Source organism: Lampetra fluviatilis, unplaced genomic scaffold, assembly GCF_964198595.1.
Source record: "Lampetra fluviatilis unplaced genomic scaffold, kcLamFluv1.1 SCAFFOLD_974, whole genome shotgun sequence".
Taxonomy (NCBI): domain Eukaryota; kingdom Metazoa; phylum Chordata; class Hyperoartia; order Petromyzontiformes; family Petromyzontidae; genus Lampetra; species Lampetra fluviatilis.
Window position 1 is genome coordinate 5,411 of NW_027620570.1, and position 22,090 is coordinate 27,500.

Sequence of the window (22,090 nt, forward strand, 5' to 3'; positions counted from 1 at the left end):
GTGTGTAGGAGGGTGACTGTGTGTGTGTAGGAGGGTGACTGTGTGTGTGTGTAGGAGGGTGACTGTGTGTGTGTGTGTAGGAGGGTGACTCTGTGTGTGTGTAGGAGGGTGACTGTGTGTGTGTGTGTAGGAGGGTGACTGTGTGTGTGTAGGAGGGTGACTGTGTGTGTGTAGGAGGGTGACTCTGTGTGTGTGTAGGAGGGTGACTCTGTGTGTGTGTAGGAGGGTGACTCTGTGTGTGTGTGTAGGAGGGTGACTCTGTGTGTGTGTAGGAGGGTGACTCTGTGTGTGTGTGTGTAGGAGGGTGACTCTGTGTGTGTGTGTGTAGGAGGGTGACTCTGTGTGTGTGGAGGAGGGTGACTCTGTGTGTGTGGAGGAGGGTGACTGTGTGTGTGTAGGAGGGTGACTGTGTGTGTGTGTAGGAGGGTGACTCTGTGTGTGTTTAGGAGGGTGACTGTGTGTGTGTAGGAGGGTGACTGTGTGTGTGTGTAGGAGGGTGACTCTGTGTGTGTGTAGGAGGGTGACTCTGTGTGTGTGTAGGAGGGTGACTAGTGGAGGTTGACTCCGTACGAGTGGTGGAGCAAGCGAACGACTCTGCGGTCGGGGTCCACCACGAGGTAGCTGAACGTCTGGGGGTGACGAGTGGCGCCGGGGTAGACGCACCGGCCCTGCGCATCCTGACAACAACAACAACAACAATCACAACAACAACAACAATCACAACAACAACAATCACAACAACAACAATCACAACAACAACAATCACAACAACAACCACAACAACCACAACAACAATCACAACAACAACAACAACAATAACAACCACAACAACCACAACAACAATCACAACAACAACAACAATCACAACAACAACAATCACAACAACAATCACAACAACAACAACAATCACGACAACAACCACAACAACCACAACAACAATCACAACAACAACAATAACAACCACAACAACCACAACAACAATCACAATCACAACAACAATCACAACAACAACAACAACAACAACAATCACAACAACAACAACAACAACAACAATCACAACAACAACAACAACAACAACAATCACAACAACAACCACAACAACAATCACAACAACAACAACAACAATAATAACAACCACAACAACCACAATAACAATCACAACAACAACAACAACCACAACAACAATCACAACAACAACAACAATCACAACAACAACCACAACAACAATCACAACAACAACAACAACAATCACAACAACAACAATCACAACAACAATCACAACAACAACAACAATCACAACAACAACAACAATCACAACAACAATCACAACAGCAACAACAATCACAACAACAACAACAATCACAACAACAATCACAACAACAACAACAACAACAACAATAACAACCACAACAACCACAACAACAATCACAACAACAACAACAACCACAACAACAACAACAACAATCACAACAACAACAACAATCACAACAACAACCACAACAACCACAACAACAACCACAACAACAATCACAACAACAACAATCACAACAACAACCACAACAACCACAACAACAACCACAACAACAACAATAACAACCACAACAACAATCACAACAACAACAATCACAACAACAACCACAACAATCACAACAACAACCACAACAATCACAACAACAATCACAACAACAATCACAACAACAACAATCACAACAACAACAACAACAACAACAACAATAACAACAACCACAACAACAACAATAACAACCACAACAACCACAACAACAACAACAATCACAACAGCAATCACAACAATAACAACAATCACAACAACAACAACAATCACAACAACAATCACAACAACAACAATCACAACAACAACAATCACAGCAACAACAACAATAACAACAACAACCACAACAACAATCACAACAACCACAACAACAACCACAACAACAATCACAACAATCACAACAACAATCACAAGAACAATAACAACAACAATAACAACAACAATCACAACAATCACAACAACAATCACCACAACAGCTATCACAACAACAACAACAATCCCAACAACAATAACAACAACAATCACAACAACAACAATCACAACAACAACAATCACAACAACAATCACAACAACAATAACAACAATCACAACAACAATCACAACAACAGCAATCACAACAACAACAATCACAACAACAGTAACAACAATCACAACAAAAACAATCACCACAACAGCAATCACAACAACAATCACAACAACACTCACAACAACAATCACAACAACATCAATCACAACAACAACAATCACAACAATCACAACAACAACAATAACAACAACAACAACAACAACGAAAATTACAACAGCAACAACAAAATTCACAACAATCATAACTACAAACATAACAACAACAACAACAATCACAACAACAACCACCACAACAACAACAGCCAACACAACCACAACAACGATGTGTTGTAGACGTGGAAGGGGGTGATGATGGTGGTGGTGCAACAGGCAGCAGTGAGTGTGTGTGGTCACTCACGAAGGCTGACGTCTTGTCGACGTGGAGGGTGATGATGGTGGTGGTGTAACAGGCAGCAGTGAGTGTGTGTGGTCACTCACGAAGGCTGACGTCTTGTAGGCGTGGAGGGTGATGATGGTGGTGGTGCTACAGGCAGCAGTGAGTGTGTGTGGTCACTCACGAAGGCTGACGTCTTGTAGGCGTGGAGGGTGATGATGGTGGTGGTGCAACAGGCAGCAGTGAGTGTGTGTGGTCACTCACGAAGGCTGACGTCTTGTAGGCGTGGAGGGTGATGATGGTGGTGGTGCTACAGGCAGCAGTGAGTGTGTGTGGTCACTCACGAAGGCTGACGTCTTGTAGACGTGGAGGGTGATGATGGTGGTGGTGCTACAGGCAGCAGTGAGTGTGTGTGGTCACTCACGAAGGCTGACGTCTTGTAGACGTGGAGGGTGATGATGGTGGTGGTGCTACAGGCAGCAGTGAGTGTGTGTGGTCACTCACGAAGGCTGACGTCTTGTAGACGTGGAGGTGATGATGGTGGTGGTGTAACAGGCAGCAGTGAGTGTGTGTGGTCACTCACGAAGGCTGACGTCTTGTAGACGTGGGGTGATGATGGTGGTGGTGCAACAGGCAGCAGTGAGTGTGTGTGGTCACTCACGAAGACTGACGTCTTGTAGACGTGGGGTGATGATGGTGGTGGTGCAACAGGCAGCAGTGAGTGTGTGTGGTCACTCACGAAGCCTGACGTCTTGTAGACATGGGGTGATGATGGTGGTGGTGTTACAGGCAGCAATGAGTGTGTGTGGTCACTCACGAAGGCTGACGTCTTGTAGACGTGGAGGGTGATGATGGTGGTGGTGCAACAGGCAGCAGTGAGTGTGTGTGGTCACTCACGAAGGCTGACGTCTTGTAGACGTGGAGGTGATGATGGTGGTGGTGTAACAGGCAGCAGTGAGTGTGTGTGTGTGGTCACTCACGAAGGCTGACGTCTTGTAGACGTGGAGGGTGATGATGGTGGTGGTGCAACAGGCAGCAGTGAGTGTGTGTGGTCACTCACGAAGACTGACGTCTTGTAGACGTGGAGGGTGATGATGGTGGTGGTGCTACAGGCAGCAGTGAGTGTGTGTGGTCACTCACGAAGGCTGACGTCTTGTAGACGTGGAGGTGATGATGGTGGTGGTGTAACAGGCAGCAGTGAGTGTGTGTGTGTGGTCACTCACGAAGGCTGACGTCTTGTAGACGTGGAGGGTGATGATGGTGGTGGTGCAACAGGCAGCAGTGAGTGTGTGTGGTCACTCACGAAGGCTGACGTCTTGTAGACGTGGAGGGTGATGATGGTGGTGGTGCTACAGGCAGCAGTGAGTGTGTGTGGTCACTCACGAAGGCTGACGTCTTGTCGACGTGGGGTGATGATGGTGGTGGTGCAACAGGCAGCAGTGAGTGTGTGTGGTCACTCACGAAGGCTGACGTCTTGTAGACGTGGAGGTGATGATGGTGGTGGTGTAACAGGCAGCAGTGAGTGTGTGTGTGTGGTCACTCACGAAGGCTGACGTCTTGTAGACGTGGAGGGTGATGATGGTGGTGGTGCAACAGGCAGCAGTGAGTGTGTGTGGTCACTCACGAAGGCTGACGTCTTGTAGACGTGGAGGGTGATGATGGTGGTGGTGCAACAGGCAGCAGTGAGTGTGTGTGGTCACTCACGAAGGCTGACGTCTTGTAGACGTGGAGGGTGATGATGGTGGTGGTGCAACAGGCAGCAGTGAGTGTGTGTGGTCACTCACGAAGGCTGACGTCTTGTAGACGTGGAGGGTGATGATGGTGGTGGTGCAACAGGCAGCAGTGAGTGTGTGTGGTCACTCACGAAGGCTGACGTCTTGTAGACGTGGAGGGTGATGATGGTGGTGGTGCAACAGGCAGCAGTGAGTGTGTGTGGTCACTCACGAAGGCTGACGTCTTGTAGACGTGGAGGGTGATGATGGTGGTGGTGCAACAGGCAGCAGTGAGTGTGTGTGGTCACTCACGAAGACTGACGTCTTGTAGACGTGGAGGGTGATGATGGTGGTGGTGCAACAGGCAGCAGTGAGTGTGTGTGGTCACTCACGAAGGCTGACGTCTTGTAGACGTGGAGGGTGATGATGGTGGTGGTGCAACAGGCAGCAGTGAGTGTGTGTGGTCACTCACGAAGGCTGACGTCTTGTAGACGTGGAGGGTGATGATGGTGGTGGTGCTACAGGCAGCAGTGAGTGTGTGTGGTCACTCACGAAGGCTGACGTCTTGTAGACGTGGAGGGTGATGATGGTGGTGGTGCAACAGGCAGCAGTGAGTGTGTGTGGTCACTCACGAAGACTGACGTCTTGTAGACGTGGAGGGTGATGATGGTGGTGGTGCAACAGGCAGCAGTGAGTGTGTGTGGTCACTCACGAAGGCTGACGTCTTGTAGACGTGGAGGGTGATGATGGTGGTGGTGCAACAGGCAGCAGTGAGTGTGTGTGGTCACTCACGAAGGCTGACGTCTTGTAGACGTGGAGGGTGATGATGGTGGTGGTGCTACAGGCAGCAGTGAGTGTGTGTGGTCACTCACGAAGGCTGACGTCTTGTAGACGTGGAGGGTGATGATGGTGGTGGTGCAACAGGCAGCAGTGAGTGTGTGTGGTCACTCACGAAGGCTGACGTCTTGTAGACGTGGAAGGGTGATGATGATGGTGGTGGTGCTACAGGCAGCAGTGAGTGTGTGTGGTCACTCACGAAGGCTGACGTCTTGTAGACGTGGAAGGGTGATGATGATGGTGGTGGTGCTACAGGCAGCAGTGAGTGTGTGTGGTCACTCACGAAGGCTGACGTCTTGTAGACGTGGGAAGTGATTCTTAGCTGTCCTGAACGGGGATCTTTGTGGACGCTTGGGGTACCGACGATGAGACGCACACAGAGACACGGTGAGACACACACAGAGACACGGTGAGACACACACAGAGACACGGTGACACACACAGAGACACGGTGACACACACAGAGACACAGTGAGACACACACACACAGAGACACAGTGAGACACACACAGAGAGACACAGTGAGACACACACAGAGACACAGTGAGACACACACAGAGACACAGTGAGACACACACACAGAGACACGGTGAGACACACACACAGAGACACAGTGAGACACACACACAGAGACACAGTGAGACACACACACACAGAGACACAGTGAGACACACACACACAGAGACACGGTGAGACACACACACACAGAGACACAGTGAGACACACACACACAGAGACACAGTGAGACACACACACAGAGACACAGTGAGACACACACACAGAGACACGGTGAGACACACACACAGAGACACAGTGAGACACACACACAGAGACACAGTGAGACACACACAGAGACACGGTGAGACACACACACAGAGACACGGTGAGACACACACACAGAGACACAGTGAGACACACACACAGAGACACGGTGAGACACACACACAGAGACACAGTGAGACACACACACAGAGACACGGTGAGACACACACACAGAGACACAGTGAGACACACACACAGAGACACAGTGAGACACACACAGAGACACGGTGAGACACACACACAGAGACACGGTGAGACACACACACAGAGACACAGTGAGACACACACACAGAGACACAGTGAGACACACACACACAGAGACACAGTGAGACACACACACAGAGACACAGTGAGACACACACACACAGAGACACAGTGAGACACACACACACAGAGACACAGTGAGACACACACACAGAGACACGGTGAGACACACACACACAGAGACACAGTGAGACACACACACAGAGACACAGTGAGACACACACACACAGAGACACAGTGAGACACACACACAGAGACACAGTGAGACACACACACACAGAGACACAGTGAGACACACACACAGAGACACAGTGAGACACACACACAGAGACACAGTGAGACACACACACACAGAGACACAGTGAGACACACACACAGAGACACGGTGAGACACACACACACAGAGACACAGTGAGACACACACACAGAGACACAGTGAGACACACACACAGAGACACAGTGAGACACACACACAGAGACACGGTGAGACACACACACAGAGACACAGTGAGACACACACACAGAGACACAGTGAGACACACACAGAGACACGGTGAGACACACACACAGAGACACGGTGAGACACACACACAGAGACACAGTGAGACACACACACAGAGACACGGTGAGACACACACACAGAGACACGGTGAGACACACACACAGAGACACAGTGAGACACACACACAGAGACACGGTGAGACACACACACAGAGACACGGTGAGACACACACACAGAGACACAGTGAGACACACACACAGAGACACAGTGAGACACACACAGAGAGACACAGTGAGACACACACAGAGAGACACAGTGACACGCACACACAGAGACACAGTGACACACACACACAGAGACACGGTGAGACACACACACACAGAGACACAGTGAGACACACACACAGAGACACAGTGAGACACACACACAGAGACACGGTGAGACACACACACAGAGACACAGTGAGACACACACACAGAGACACAGTGAGACACACACACAGAGACACGGTGAGACACACACACAGAGACACAGTGAGACACACACACAGAGACACGGTGAGACACACACACAGAGACACGGTGAGACACACACACAGAGACACAGTGAGACACACACACAGAGACACGGTGAGACACACACACAGAGACACGGTGAGACACACACACAGAGACACAGTGAGACACACACACAGAGACACAGTGAGACACACACAGAGAGACACAGTGAGACACACACAGAGAGACACAGTGACACGCACACACAGAGACACAGTGACACACACACACAGAGACACGGTGAGACACACACACACAGAGACACAGTGAGACACACACACAGAGACACAGTGAGACACACACACAGAGACACAGTGAGACACACACACAGAGACACGATGAGACACACACACACAGAGACACGGTGAGACACACACACAGAGACACAGTGAGACACACACACAGAGACACAGTGAGACACACACACAGAGACACGGTGAGACACACACACACAGAGACACGGTGAGACACACACACAGAGACACAGTGAGACACACACACAGAGACACAGTGAGACACACACACAGAGACACGGTGAGACACACACACAGAGACACAGTGAGACACACACACAGAGACACAGTGAGACACACACACACAGAGACACAGTGAGACACACACACACAGAGACACAGTGAGACACACACACAGAGACACAGTGAGACACACACACAGAGACACAGTGATACACACACACACAGAGACACAGTGAGACACACACACAGAGACACAGTGAGACACACACACAGAGACACAGTGAGACACACACACACACACAGAGACACAGTGAGACACACACACACACAGAGACACGGTGAGACACACACACACAGAGACACAGTGAGACATACACACTGAGACACAGTGAGACATACACACTGAGACACAGTGAGACACACACACAGAGACAGTGAGACACACACAGAGACACAGTGAGACACACACACAGAGACACAGTGAGACACACACACAGAGACACAGTGAGACACACACACAGAGACACGGTGAGACACACACACAGAGACACAGTGAGACATACACACTGAGACACAGTGAGACACACACACAGAGACAGTGAGACACACACAGAGACACAGTGAGACACACACACAGAGACACAGTGAGACACACACACAGAGACACGGTGAGACACACACACAGAGACACAGTGAGACACACACACAGAGACAGTGAGACACACACACAGAGACACAGTGAGACACACACACAGAGACACAGTGAGACACACACACAGAGACACGGTGAGACACACACACAGAGACACAGTGAGACACACACAGAGACACAGTGAGACACACACACAGAGACACAGTGAGACACACACACACAGAGACACAGTGAGACACACACACACAGAGACACAGTGAGACACACACACACAGAGACACAGTGAGACACACACACAGAGACACAGTGAGACACACACACAGAGACACAGTGAGACACACACACAGACACAGTGAGACACACACACACAGAGACACAGTGAGACACACACAGAGACACGGTGAGACACACACACTGAGACACAGTGAGACACACACACACAGAGACACGATGAGACACACACACAGAGACACAGTGAGACACACACACACACAGACACAGTGAGACACACACACAGAGACACAGTGAGACACACACACAGAGACACAGTGAGACACACACACAGAGACACAGTGAGACACACACACAGAGACACGGTGAGACACACACACAGAGACACAGTGAGACACACACACAGAGACACGATGAGACACACACACAGAGACACAGTGAGACACACACACAGAGACACAGTGAGACACACACACAGAGACACAGTGAGACACACACACAGAGACACAGTGAGACACACACACACAGAGACACAGTGAGACACACACACAGAGACACAGTGAGACACACACACAGAGACACAGTGAGACACACACACAGAGACACGATGAGACACACACACAGAGACACAGTGAGACACACACACAGAGACACAGTGAGACACACACACAGAGACAGTGAGACACACACACACAGAGACACGGTGAGACACACACACACAGAGACACGGTGAGACACACACACAGAGACACAGTGAGACACACACACAGAGACACAGTGAGACACACACACACAGAGACACAGTGAGACACACACACAGACACAGTGAGACACACACACACAGAGACACAGTGAGACACACACACAGAGACACAGTGAGACACACACACAGAGACACAGTGAGACACACACACAGAGACACGGTGAGACACACACACAGAGACACGGTGAGACACACACACACAGACACGGTGAGACACACACACAGAGACACAGTGAGACACACACAGAGACACAGTGAGACACACACACAGAGACACAGTGAGACACACACACACAGACACGGTGAGACACACACACAGAGAGACACAGTGAGACACACACACAGAGACACAGTGAGACACACACAGAGACACAGTGAGACACACACACAGAGACACAGTGAGACACACACACAGAGACACAGTGAGACACACACACAGAGACACAGTGAGACACACACACACACAGACACGGTGAGACACACACACAGAGACACAGTGAGACACACACACAGAGACACAGTGAGACACACACACAGAGACACAGTGAGACACACACACACACAGACACGGTGAGACACACACACACAGAGACACGGTGAGACACACACACAGAGACACGGTGAGACACACACACAGAGACACAGTGAGACACAAACGCACAGAGACACAGTGAGACACACACACACAGAGACACAGTGAGACACACACACAGAGACACAGTGAGACACACACACAGAGACACAGTGAGACACACACACACAGAGACACGGTGAGACACACACACAGAGACACAGTGAGACACACACACACAGACAGAGTGAGACACACACACAGAGACACAGTGAGACACACACACACAGAGACACAGTGAGACACACACACAGAGACACAGTGAGACACACACACAGAGACACAGTGAGACACACACACAGAGACACAGTGAGACACACACACACAGAGACACAGTGAGACACACACACAGAGACACAGTGAGACACACACAGAGAGACACAGTGAGACACACACACACAGAGACACAGTGAGACACACACACAGAGACACAGTGAGACACACACACACAGAGACACAGTGAGACACACACACAGAGACACAGTGAGACACACACACACAGAGACACGGTGAGACACACACACAGAGACACAGTGAGACACACACACACAGAGACACAGTGAGACACACACACACAGAGACACAGTGAGACACACACACACAGAGACACAGTGAGACACACACACAGAGACACAGTGAGACACACACACACAGAGACACAGTGAGACACACACACAGAGACACAGTGAGACACACACACAGAGACACAGTGAGACACACACAGAGACACAGTGAGACACACACACAGAGACACGGTGAGACACACACACAGAGACACAGTGAGACACACACACAGAGACACAGTGAGACACACACACAGAGACACAGTGAGACACACACACAGAGACACAGTGAGACACACACACACACAGACACAGTGAGACACACTCACACAGAGACACAGTGAGACACACACACACAGAGACACGGTGAGACACACACACAGAGACACAGTGAGACACACACACACAGAGACACAGTGAGACACACAAACACAGAGACACAGTGAGACACACACACAGAGACACAGTGAGACACACACACAGAGACACAGTGAGACACACACACACAGAGACACAGTGAGACACACACACAGAGAGACACGGTGAGACACACACACACAGAGACACAGTGAGACACACACACAGAGACACAGTGAGACACACACACAGAGACACAGTGAGACACACACACACAGAGACACAGTGAGACACACACACAGAGACACAGTGAGACACACACACAGAGACACAGTGAGACACACACAGAGACACAGTGAGACACACACACACAGAGACACGGTGAGACACACACACACAGAGACACAGTGAGACACACACACAGAGACACAGTGAGACACACACACAGAGACACAGTGAGACACACACACACAGAGACACAGTGAGACACACACACAGAGACACAGTGAGACACACACACAGAGACACAGTGAGACACACACACACAGAGACACGGTGAGACACACACACAGAGACACAGTGAGACACACAAACACAGAGACACAGTGAGACACACACACAGAGACACAGTGAGACACACACACAGAGACACAGTGAGACACACACACAGAGACACAGTGAGACACACACACAGAGACACAGTGAGACACACACACAGAGACACGGTGAGACACACACACAGAGACACAGTGAGACACACACACACAGACACAGTGAGACACAAACACAGAGACACAGTGAGACACACACACAGAGACACAGTGAGACACACACACAGAGACACAGTGAGACACTCACACAGAGACACAGTGAGACACACACACAGAGACACGGTGAGACACACACACACAGAGACACAGTGAGACACACACACAGACACAGTGAGACACACACAGAGACACGGTGAGACACACACACAGAGACACGGTGAGACACACACACACAGAGACACAGTGAGACACACACACAGAGACACAGTGAGACACACACACAGAGACACGGTGAGACACACACACACAGAGACACAGTGATACACACACACAGAGACACAGTGAGACACACACACAGAGACACAGTGAGACACACACACAGAGACACAGTGAGACACACACACAGAGAGACACAGTGAGACACACACACAGAGAGACACAGTGAGACACACACACAGAGACACAGTGAGACACACACACACAGAGACACGGTGAGACACACACACACAGAGACACGATGAGACACACACACAGAGACACAGTGAGACACACACACAGAGACACAGTGAGACACACAAACACAGAGACACGGTGAGACACACACACAGAGACACGATGAGACACACACACACAGAGACACAGTGAGACACACACACAGATACACAGTGAGACACACACACAGAGACACAGTGAGACACACACACAGAGACACAGTGAGACACACACACAGAGACACAGTGAGACACACACACAGACACAGTGAGACACACACACACAGAGACACAGTGAGACACACACACACAGAGACACAGTGAGACACACACACAGAGACACAGTGAGACACACACACAGAGACACAGTGAGACACACACACAGAGACACAGTGAGACACACACACACAGAGACACAGTGAGACACACACACAGAGACACAGTGAGACACACACACAGAGACACAGTGAGACACACACACAGAGACACAGTGAGACACACACACACAGAGACACAGTGAGACACACACACAGAGACACAGTGAGACACACACAGAGAGACACAGTGAGACACACACACACAGAGACACAGTGAGACACACACACAGAGACACAGTGAGACACACACACAGAGACACAGTGAGACACACACACACAGAGACACAGTGAGACACACACACAGAGACACAGTGAGACACACACACAGAGACACAGTGAGACACACACACACAGAGACACAGTGAGACACACACACAGAGACACAGTGAGACACACACACAGAGACACAGTGAGACACACACACAGAGACACAGTGAGACACACACACAGAGACACAGTGAGACACACACACAGAGACACAGTGAGACACACACACACAGAGACACAGTGAGACACACACACAGAGACACAGTGAGACACACACACAGAGACACAATGAGACACACACACACAGAGACACAGTGAGACACACACACACAGAGACACGGTGAGACACACACACACAGAGACACAGTGAGACACACACACAGAGACACGGTGAGACACACACACAGAGACACAGTGAGACACACACACACAGAGACACAGTGAGACACACACACAGAGACACAGTGAGACACACACACACAGAGACACAGTGAGACACACACACAGAGACACAGTGAGACACACACACACAGAGACACAGTGAGACACACACACAGAGACACAATGAGACACACTCACACAGAGACACAGTGAGACACACACACACAGAGACACAATGAGACACACTCACACAGAGACACAGTGAGACACACACACACAGAGACACGGTGAGACACACGCACACAGAGACACAGTGAGACACACACACACAGAGACACGGTGAGACACACGCACACAGAGACACAGTGAGACACACACACACACAGACACAGTGAGACACACACACAGAGACACAGTGAGACACACACACACAGAGACACAGTGAGACACACACACACAGAGACACAGTGAGACACACACACACAGAGACACGGTGAGACACACGCACAGAGACACAGTGAGACACACACACACAGAGACACAGTGAGACACACACACAGAGACACAGTGAGACACACACACACACAGAGACACAGTGAGACACACACACACAGAGACACAGTGAGACACACACACACACAGAGACACAGTGAGACACACACACAGAGACACAGTGAGACACACACACACAGAGACACAGTGAGACACACTCACAGAGACACAGTGAGACACACACACACAGACACAGTGAGACACACACACAGAGACACGGTGAGACACACACACACAGAGACACGATGAGACACACACACAGAGACACGGTGAGACACACTCACACAGAGACACAGTGAGACACACACACAGAGACACAGTGAGACACACACACACACAGAGACACAGTGAGACACACACACACACAGAGACACAGTGAGACACACACACAGAGACACAGTGAGACACACACACACAGAGACACAGTGAGACACACACACAGAGACACAGTGAGACACACACACACAGAGACACAGTGAGACACACACACAGAGACACAGTGAGACACACACACAGAGACACAGTGAGACACACACACAGAGACACAGTGAGACACACACACAGAGACACAGTGAGACACACACACACAGAGACACAGTGAGACACACACACAGAGACACAGTGAGACACACACACACAGAGACACAGTGAGACACACACACAGACACAGTGAGACACACACACAGAGACACAGTGAGACACACACACAGAGACACAGTGAGACACACACACACAGAGACACAGTGAGACACACACACACAGAGACACGATGAGACACACACACAAAGACACAGTGAGACACACACACAGAGACACAGTGAGACACACACACACAGAGACACAGTGAGACACAAACACACAGAGACACAGTGAGACACACTCACAGAGACACAGTGAGACACAAACACACAGAGACACAGTGAGACACACACACAGACACGATGAGACACACACACAGAGACACAGTGAGACACACACACAGAGACACAGTGAGACACACACACAGACACGATGAGACACACACACAGAGACACAGTGAGACACACACACACAGAGACACGGTGAGACACACACACAGAGACACAGTGAGACACACACACACAGAGACACAGTGAGACACACACAGAGACACAGGGAGACAGACACACACAGAGACACGGTGAGACACACACAGAGACACAGTGAGACACACACAGAGACACGGTGAGACACACACAGAGACACGCTGAGACACACGGTGAGACACGCACAAAGACACAGTGAGACACACAGATACTCGGTGAGACACACACACAGAGACACGGTGAGACACACACAGAGAGACACGGTGAGACACACACACACAGAGACACAGTGAGACACACACACACAGAGACACAGTGAGACACACACACACAGAGACACAGTGAGACACACACACAGAGACACAGTGAGACACACACACAGAGACACGGTGAGACACACACAGAGACACAGTGAGACACACACACAGAGACACAGTGAGACACACACACAGAGACACAGTGAGACACACACACAGAGACACAGTGAGACACACACACACAGAGACACGGTGAGACACACACACAGAGACACAGTGAGACACACACACACAGAGACACAGTGAGACACACACACACAGAGACACAGTGAGACACACACAGAGACACGGTGAGACACACACACACAGAGACACAGTGAGACACACACACAGAGACACAGTGAGACACACACAGAGACACAGTGAGACACACACAGAGACACAGTGAGACACACACACAGAGACACAGTGAGACACACACACAGAGACACGGTGAGACACACACACAGAGACACGGTGAGACACACACACACAGAGACACGGTGAGACACACACACAGAGACACGGTGAGACACACACACAGAGACACGGTGAGACACACACACAGAGACACAGTGAGACACACACACAGAGACACGGTGAGACACACAAACACAGAGACACGGTGAGACACACAAACACAGAGACACGGTGAGACACACAAACACAGAGACACGGTGAGACACACACACAGAGACACAGTGAGACACACACACAGAGACACGGTGAGACACACACACAGAGACACAGTGAGACACACACACAGAGACACAGTGAGACACACACACAGAGACAGTGAGACACACACACAGAGACACAGTGAGACACACAAACACAGAGACACAGTGAGACACACACACAGAGACACAGTGAGACACACACACAGAGACACGGTGAGACACACACACAGAGACACAGTGAGACACACACACAGAGACACAGTGAGACACACACACAGAGACACAGTGAGACACACACACAGAGACACAGTGAGACACACACACAGAGACACAGTGAGACACACACAGAGACACAGTGAGACACACACAGAGACACAGTGAGACACACACACAGAGACACAGTGAGACACACACAGAGACACAGTGAGACACACACAGAGACACAGTGAGACACAAACACACAGAGACACAGTGAGACACACAGAGACACAGTGAGACACACACACAGAGACACAGTGAGACACACACAGAGACACAGGGAGACAGACACACACAGAGACACGGTGAGACACACACAGAGACACAGTGAGACACACACACAGAGACACAATGAGACACACTCACACAGAGACACAGTGAGACACACACACAGAGACACAGTGAGACACACACACAGAGACACAGTGAGACACACACACAGAGACACGATGAGACACACACACAGAGACACGGTGAGACACACACACACAGAGACACGGTGAGACACACACACAGAGACACGGTGAGACACACACACAGAGACACAGTGAGACACACACACACAGAGACACGGTGAGACACACACACAGAGACACAGTGAGACACACACAGAGACACAGTGAGACACACACACAGAGACACGGTGAGACACACACACACAGAGACACGGTGAGACACACACACACAGAGACACAGTGAGACACACACACAGAGACACAGTGAGACACACACACAGAGACACGGTGAGACACACACACACAGAGACACAGTGAGACACACACACACAGAGACACAGTGAGACACACACACAGAGACACAGTGAGACACACACACAGAGACACAGTGAGACACACTCACACAGAGACACGGTGAGACACACACACACAGAGACACAGTGAGACACACACAGAGACACAGTGAGACACACACACAGAGACACAGTGAGACACACACACACAGAGACACAGTGAGACACACACACAGAGACACAGTGAGACACACACACACAGAGACACAGTGAGACACACACACAGAGACACAGTGAGACACACACACACAGAGACACAGTGAGACACACACACACAGAGACACAGTGAGACACACACACACAGAGACACAGTGAGACACACACACAGAGACACAGTGAGACACACACACACAGACACACAGTGAGACACACACACACAGAGACACAGTGAGACACACACACAGAGACACGGTGAGACACACACACACAGAGACACAGTGAGACACACACACACAGAGACACAGTGAGACACACACACACAGAGACACAGTGAGACACACACACAGAGACACAGTGAGACACACACACACAGAGACACAGTGAGACACACACACACAGAGACACAGTGAGACACACACACAGAGACACAGTGAGACACACACACAGAGACACAGTGAGACACACACACAGAGACACGGTGAGACACACACACAGAGACACAGTGAGACACACACACAGAGACACAGTGAGACACACACACACAGAGACACAGTGAGACACACACACAGAGACACGGTGAGACACACACACACAGAGACACGGTGAGACACACACACAGAGACACAGTGAGACACACACACAGAGACACAGTGAGACACACACACAGAGACACAGTGAGACACACACACAGAGACACGGTGAGACACACACACAGAGACACAGTGAGACACACACACAGAGACACAGTGAGACACACACACAGAGACACAGTGAGACACACACACAGAGACACAGTGAGACACACACACACAGAGACACAGTGAGACACACACACAGAGACACAGTGAGACACACACACAGAGACACAGTGAGACACACACACACAGAGACACAGTGAGACACACACACAGAGAGACACGGTGAGACACACACACAGAGACACAGTGAGACACACACACAGAGACACGATGAGACACACACACAGAGACACAGTGAGACACACACACAGAGACACAGTGAGACACACACACAGAGACACGGTGAGACACACACACAGAGACACGGTGAGACACACACACAGAGACACAGTGAGACACACACACAGAGACACAGTGAGACACACACACAGAGACACGGTGAGACACACACACAGAGACACGGTGAGACACACACACAGAGACACAGTGAGACACACACACACAGAGACATAGTGAGACACACACTCACAGAGACACAGTGAGACACACACACAGAGACACAGTGAGACACACACACAGAGACACAGTGAGACACACACACAGAGACACAGTGAGACACACACACAGAGACACAGTGAGACACACACACAGAGACACAGTGAGACACACACACACAGAGACACAGTGAGACACACACACACAGAGACACGGTGAGACACACACACACAGACACAGTGAGACACACACACAGAGACACAGTGAGACACACACACACAGAGACACAGTGAGACACACACACACACAGACACAGTGAGACACACACACAGAGACACAGTGAGACACACACACACAGAGACACAGTGAGACACACACACACAGAGACACGGTGAGACACACACACAGAGACACGGTGAGACACACACACAGAGACACAGTGAGACACACACACAGAGACACAGTGAGACACACACACAGAGACACAGTGAGACACACACACAGAGACACAGTGAGACACACACACAGAGACACAGTGAGACACACACACAGAGACACAGTGAGACACACACAGAGACACAGTGAGACACACACACACAGAGACACAGTGAGACACACACACAGAGACACAGTGAGACACACACACAGAGACACAGTGAGACACACACACAGAGACACAGTGAGACACACACACACAGAGACACAGTGAGACACACACACAGAGACACAGTGAGACACACACACAGAGACACAATGAGACACACACACACAGAGACACAGTGAGACACACACACACAGAGACACAGTGAGACACACACACAGAGACACGGTGAGACACACACACACAGAGACACAGTGAGACACACACACACAGAGACACAGTGAGACACACACACAGAGACACAGTGAGACACACACACAGAGACACAGTGAGACACACACACACAGAGACACAGTGAGACACACACACACAGAGACACAGTGAGACACACACACAGAGACACAGTGAGACACACACACAGAGACACAGTGAGACACACACACACAGAGACACAGTGAGACACACACACACAGAGACACAGTGAGACACACACACAGAGACACAGTGAGACACACACACAGAGACACAGTGAGACACACACACAGAGACACAGTGAGACACACACACAGAGACACAGTGAGACACACACACAGAGACACAGTGAGACACACACACACAGAGACACAGTGAGACACACACACAGAGACACAGTGAGACACACACACAGAGACACAGTGAGACACACACACAGACACAGTGAGACACACACACACAGAGACACAGTGAGACACACACACAGAGACACAGTGAGACACACACACAGAGACACAGTGAGACACACACACAGAGACACAGTGAGACACACACACAGAGACACAGTGAGACACACACACAGAGACACAGTGAGACACACACACACAGAGACACAGTGAGACACACACACACAGAGACACAGTGAGACACACACACAGAGACACAGTGAGACACACACACAGAGACACAGTGAGACACACACACACAGAGACACAGTGAGACACACACACACAGAGACACAGTGAGACACACACACAGAGACACAGTGAGACACACACAGAGACACAGTGAGACACACACACACAGAGACACAGTGAGACACACACACAGAGACACAGTGAGACACACACACAGAGACACAGTGAGACACACACACAGAGACACAGTGAGACACACACACAGAGACACAGTGAGACACACACACAGAGACACAGTGAGACACACACACACAGAGACACAGTGAGACACACACACAGAGACACGGTCAGGGTCTAGGACAGGGTTGGGTCAGGGTCAGGGTCAGGGCTAGGGCTGTGCTGGGCTAGGGCTGGGCTAGGGCTGGGGCTAGGGCTAGGGCTAGGGCTAGGGCTAGGGCTAGAGCTGAGCTAGGGCTAGGGCTGTGCTGGGCTAGGGCTAGGGCTAGGGCTAGAGCTGAGCTAGGGCTAGGGCTGTGCTGGGCTAGGGCTGGGCTAGGGCTGGGCTAGGGCTAGGGCTGGGCTAGGGCTGGGCTAGGGCTGGGGCTAGGGCTAGGGCTGGGCTAGGGCTGGGCTAGGGCTGTGCTGGGCTAGGGCTGGGCTAGGGCTGGGCTAGGGCTGGGCTAGGGCTGGGGCTAGGGCTAGGGCTGGGCTAGGGCTGGGCTAGGGCTGTGCTGGGCTAGGGCTGGGCTAGGGCTGGGCTAGGGCTGGGGCTAGGGCTAGGGCTGGGCTAGGGCTGGGCTAGGGCTGTGCTGGGCTAGGGCTGGGCTAGGGCTGGGCTAGGGCTAGGGCTGGGCTAGGGCTGGGGCTAGGGCTAGGGCTAGGGCTGGGCTAGGGCTGGGGCTAGGGCTAGGGCTAGGGCTGTGCTGGGCTAGGGCTGGGCTAGGGCTGGGGCTAGGGCTAGGGCTAGGGCTAGAGCTGAGCTAGGGCTAGGGCTGTGCTGGGCTAGGGCTGGGCTAGGGCTGGGGCTAGGGCTAGGGCTGTGCTGGGCTAGGGCTGGGGCTAGGGCTAGGGCTGGGCTAGGGCTGGGGCTAGGGCTAGGGCTAGGGCTGGGGCTAGGGCTGGGGCTAGGGCTAGGGCTGGGGCTAGGGCTAGGGCTGGGGCTAGGGCTGGGGCTAGGGCTAGGGCTAGGGCTGGGGCTAGGGCTGGGGCTAGGGCTAGGGCTGGGCTAGGGCTGGGGCTAGGGCTAGGGCTGGGGCTGGGCTAGGGCTGGGGCTAGAGCTGGGGCTAGGGCTGGGCTAGGGCTGGGGCTAGGGCTGGGGCTAGGGCTGGGCTAGGGCTGGGGCTAGGGCTGGGGCTAGGGCTGGGCTAGGGCTGGGGCTAGGGCTAGGGCTAGGGCTGGGCTAGGGCTAGGGCTGGGCTAGGGCTAGGGCTAGGGCTGGGCTAGGGCTGGGGCTAGGGCTGGGCTAGGGCTGGGGCTAGGGCTAGGGCTGGGCTAGGGCTGGGGCTAGGGCTGGGGCTAGGGCTGGGGCTGGGCTAGGGCTGGGGCTAGGGCTAGGGCTGGGCTAGGGCTAGGGCTGGGCTAGGGCTAGGGCTAGGGCTGGGCTAGGGCTGGGGCTAGGGCTGGGCTAGGGCTGGGGCTAGGGCTAGGGCTGGGCTAGGGCTAGGGCTAGGGCTAGGGCTAGGGCTAGGGCTGGGCTAGGGCTAGGGCTGGGCTAGGGCTAGGCTAGGGCTGTGCTGGGCTAGGGCTAGGGCTGGGGCTAGGGCTAGGGCTGGGCTAGGGCTGGGGCAAGGGCTAGGGCTAAAGCTGGGCTAGGGCTAGGCTAGGGCTGTGCTGGGCTAGGGCTGGGCTAGGGCTGGTCTAGGGCTAGGCTAGGGCTGTGCTGGGCTAGGGCTCGGGCTGGGGCTAGGGCTAGAGCTGGGCTAGGCTAGGGCTGTGCTAGGCTAGGGCTGGGCTAGGGCTAGGGCTGGGGCTAGGGCTGGGGCTAGGGCTAGGGCTAGGGCTGGGGCTAGGGCTAGGGCTAGGGCTGGGCTAGGGCTGGGGCTAGGGCTAGGGCTGGGGCTGGGCTAGGGCTGGGGCTAGGGCTGGGGCTAGGGCTGGGGCTAGGGCTAGGGCTGGGCTAGGGCTGGGGCTAGGGCTAGGGCTAGGGCTGGGCTAGGGCTAGGGCTGGGCTAGGGCTGGGGCTAGGGCTAGGGCTGGGCTAGGGCTGGGGCTAGGGCTAGGGCTAGGGCTGGGCTAGGGCTGGGGCTAGGGCTGGGCTAGGGCTGGGGCTAGGGCTAGGGCTGGGCTAGGGCTGGGGCTAGGGCTAGGGCTAGGGCTGGGCTAGGGCTGGGGCTAGGGCTGGGGCTAGGGCTAGGGCTGGGCTAGGGCTGGGGCTAGGGCTAGGGCTAGGGCTGGGCTAGGGCTAGGG

At 52.1% G+C, this 22,090-nt stretch overlaps 1 protein-coding gene across 1 annotated transcript in view; it reads right to left on the bottom strand.

Moving 5' to 3' along the window:
- Positions 1-426: 426 nt before the first annotated feature.
- The window catches only part of CFAP300 (cilia and flagella associated protein 300), a 23,267-nt gene continuing 1,603 nt past the window's right edge, over positions 427-22,090 (bottom strand). Inside the window, exons 2-3 of the mRNA XM_078884658.1 lie at positions 5,361-5,427; positions 427-677 (exon numbers count right to left, since the gene is read on the bottom strand). Of these exons, the coding sequence (XP_078740784.1) occupies positions 549-677; positions 5,361-5,427 (196 nt within the window). The 3' untranslated portion in view covers positions 427-548. The remainder of the gene's footprint in view (positions 678-5,360; positions 5,428-22,090) is intronic.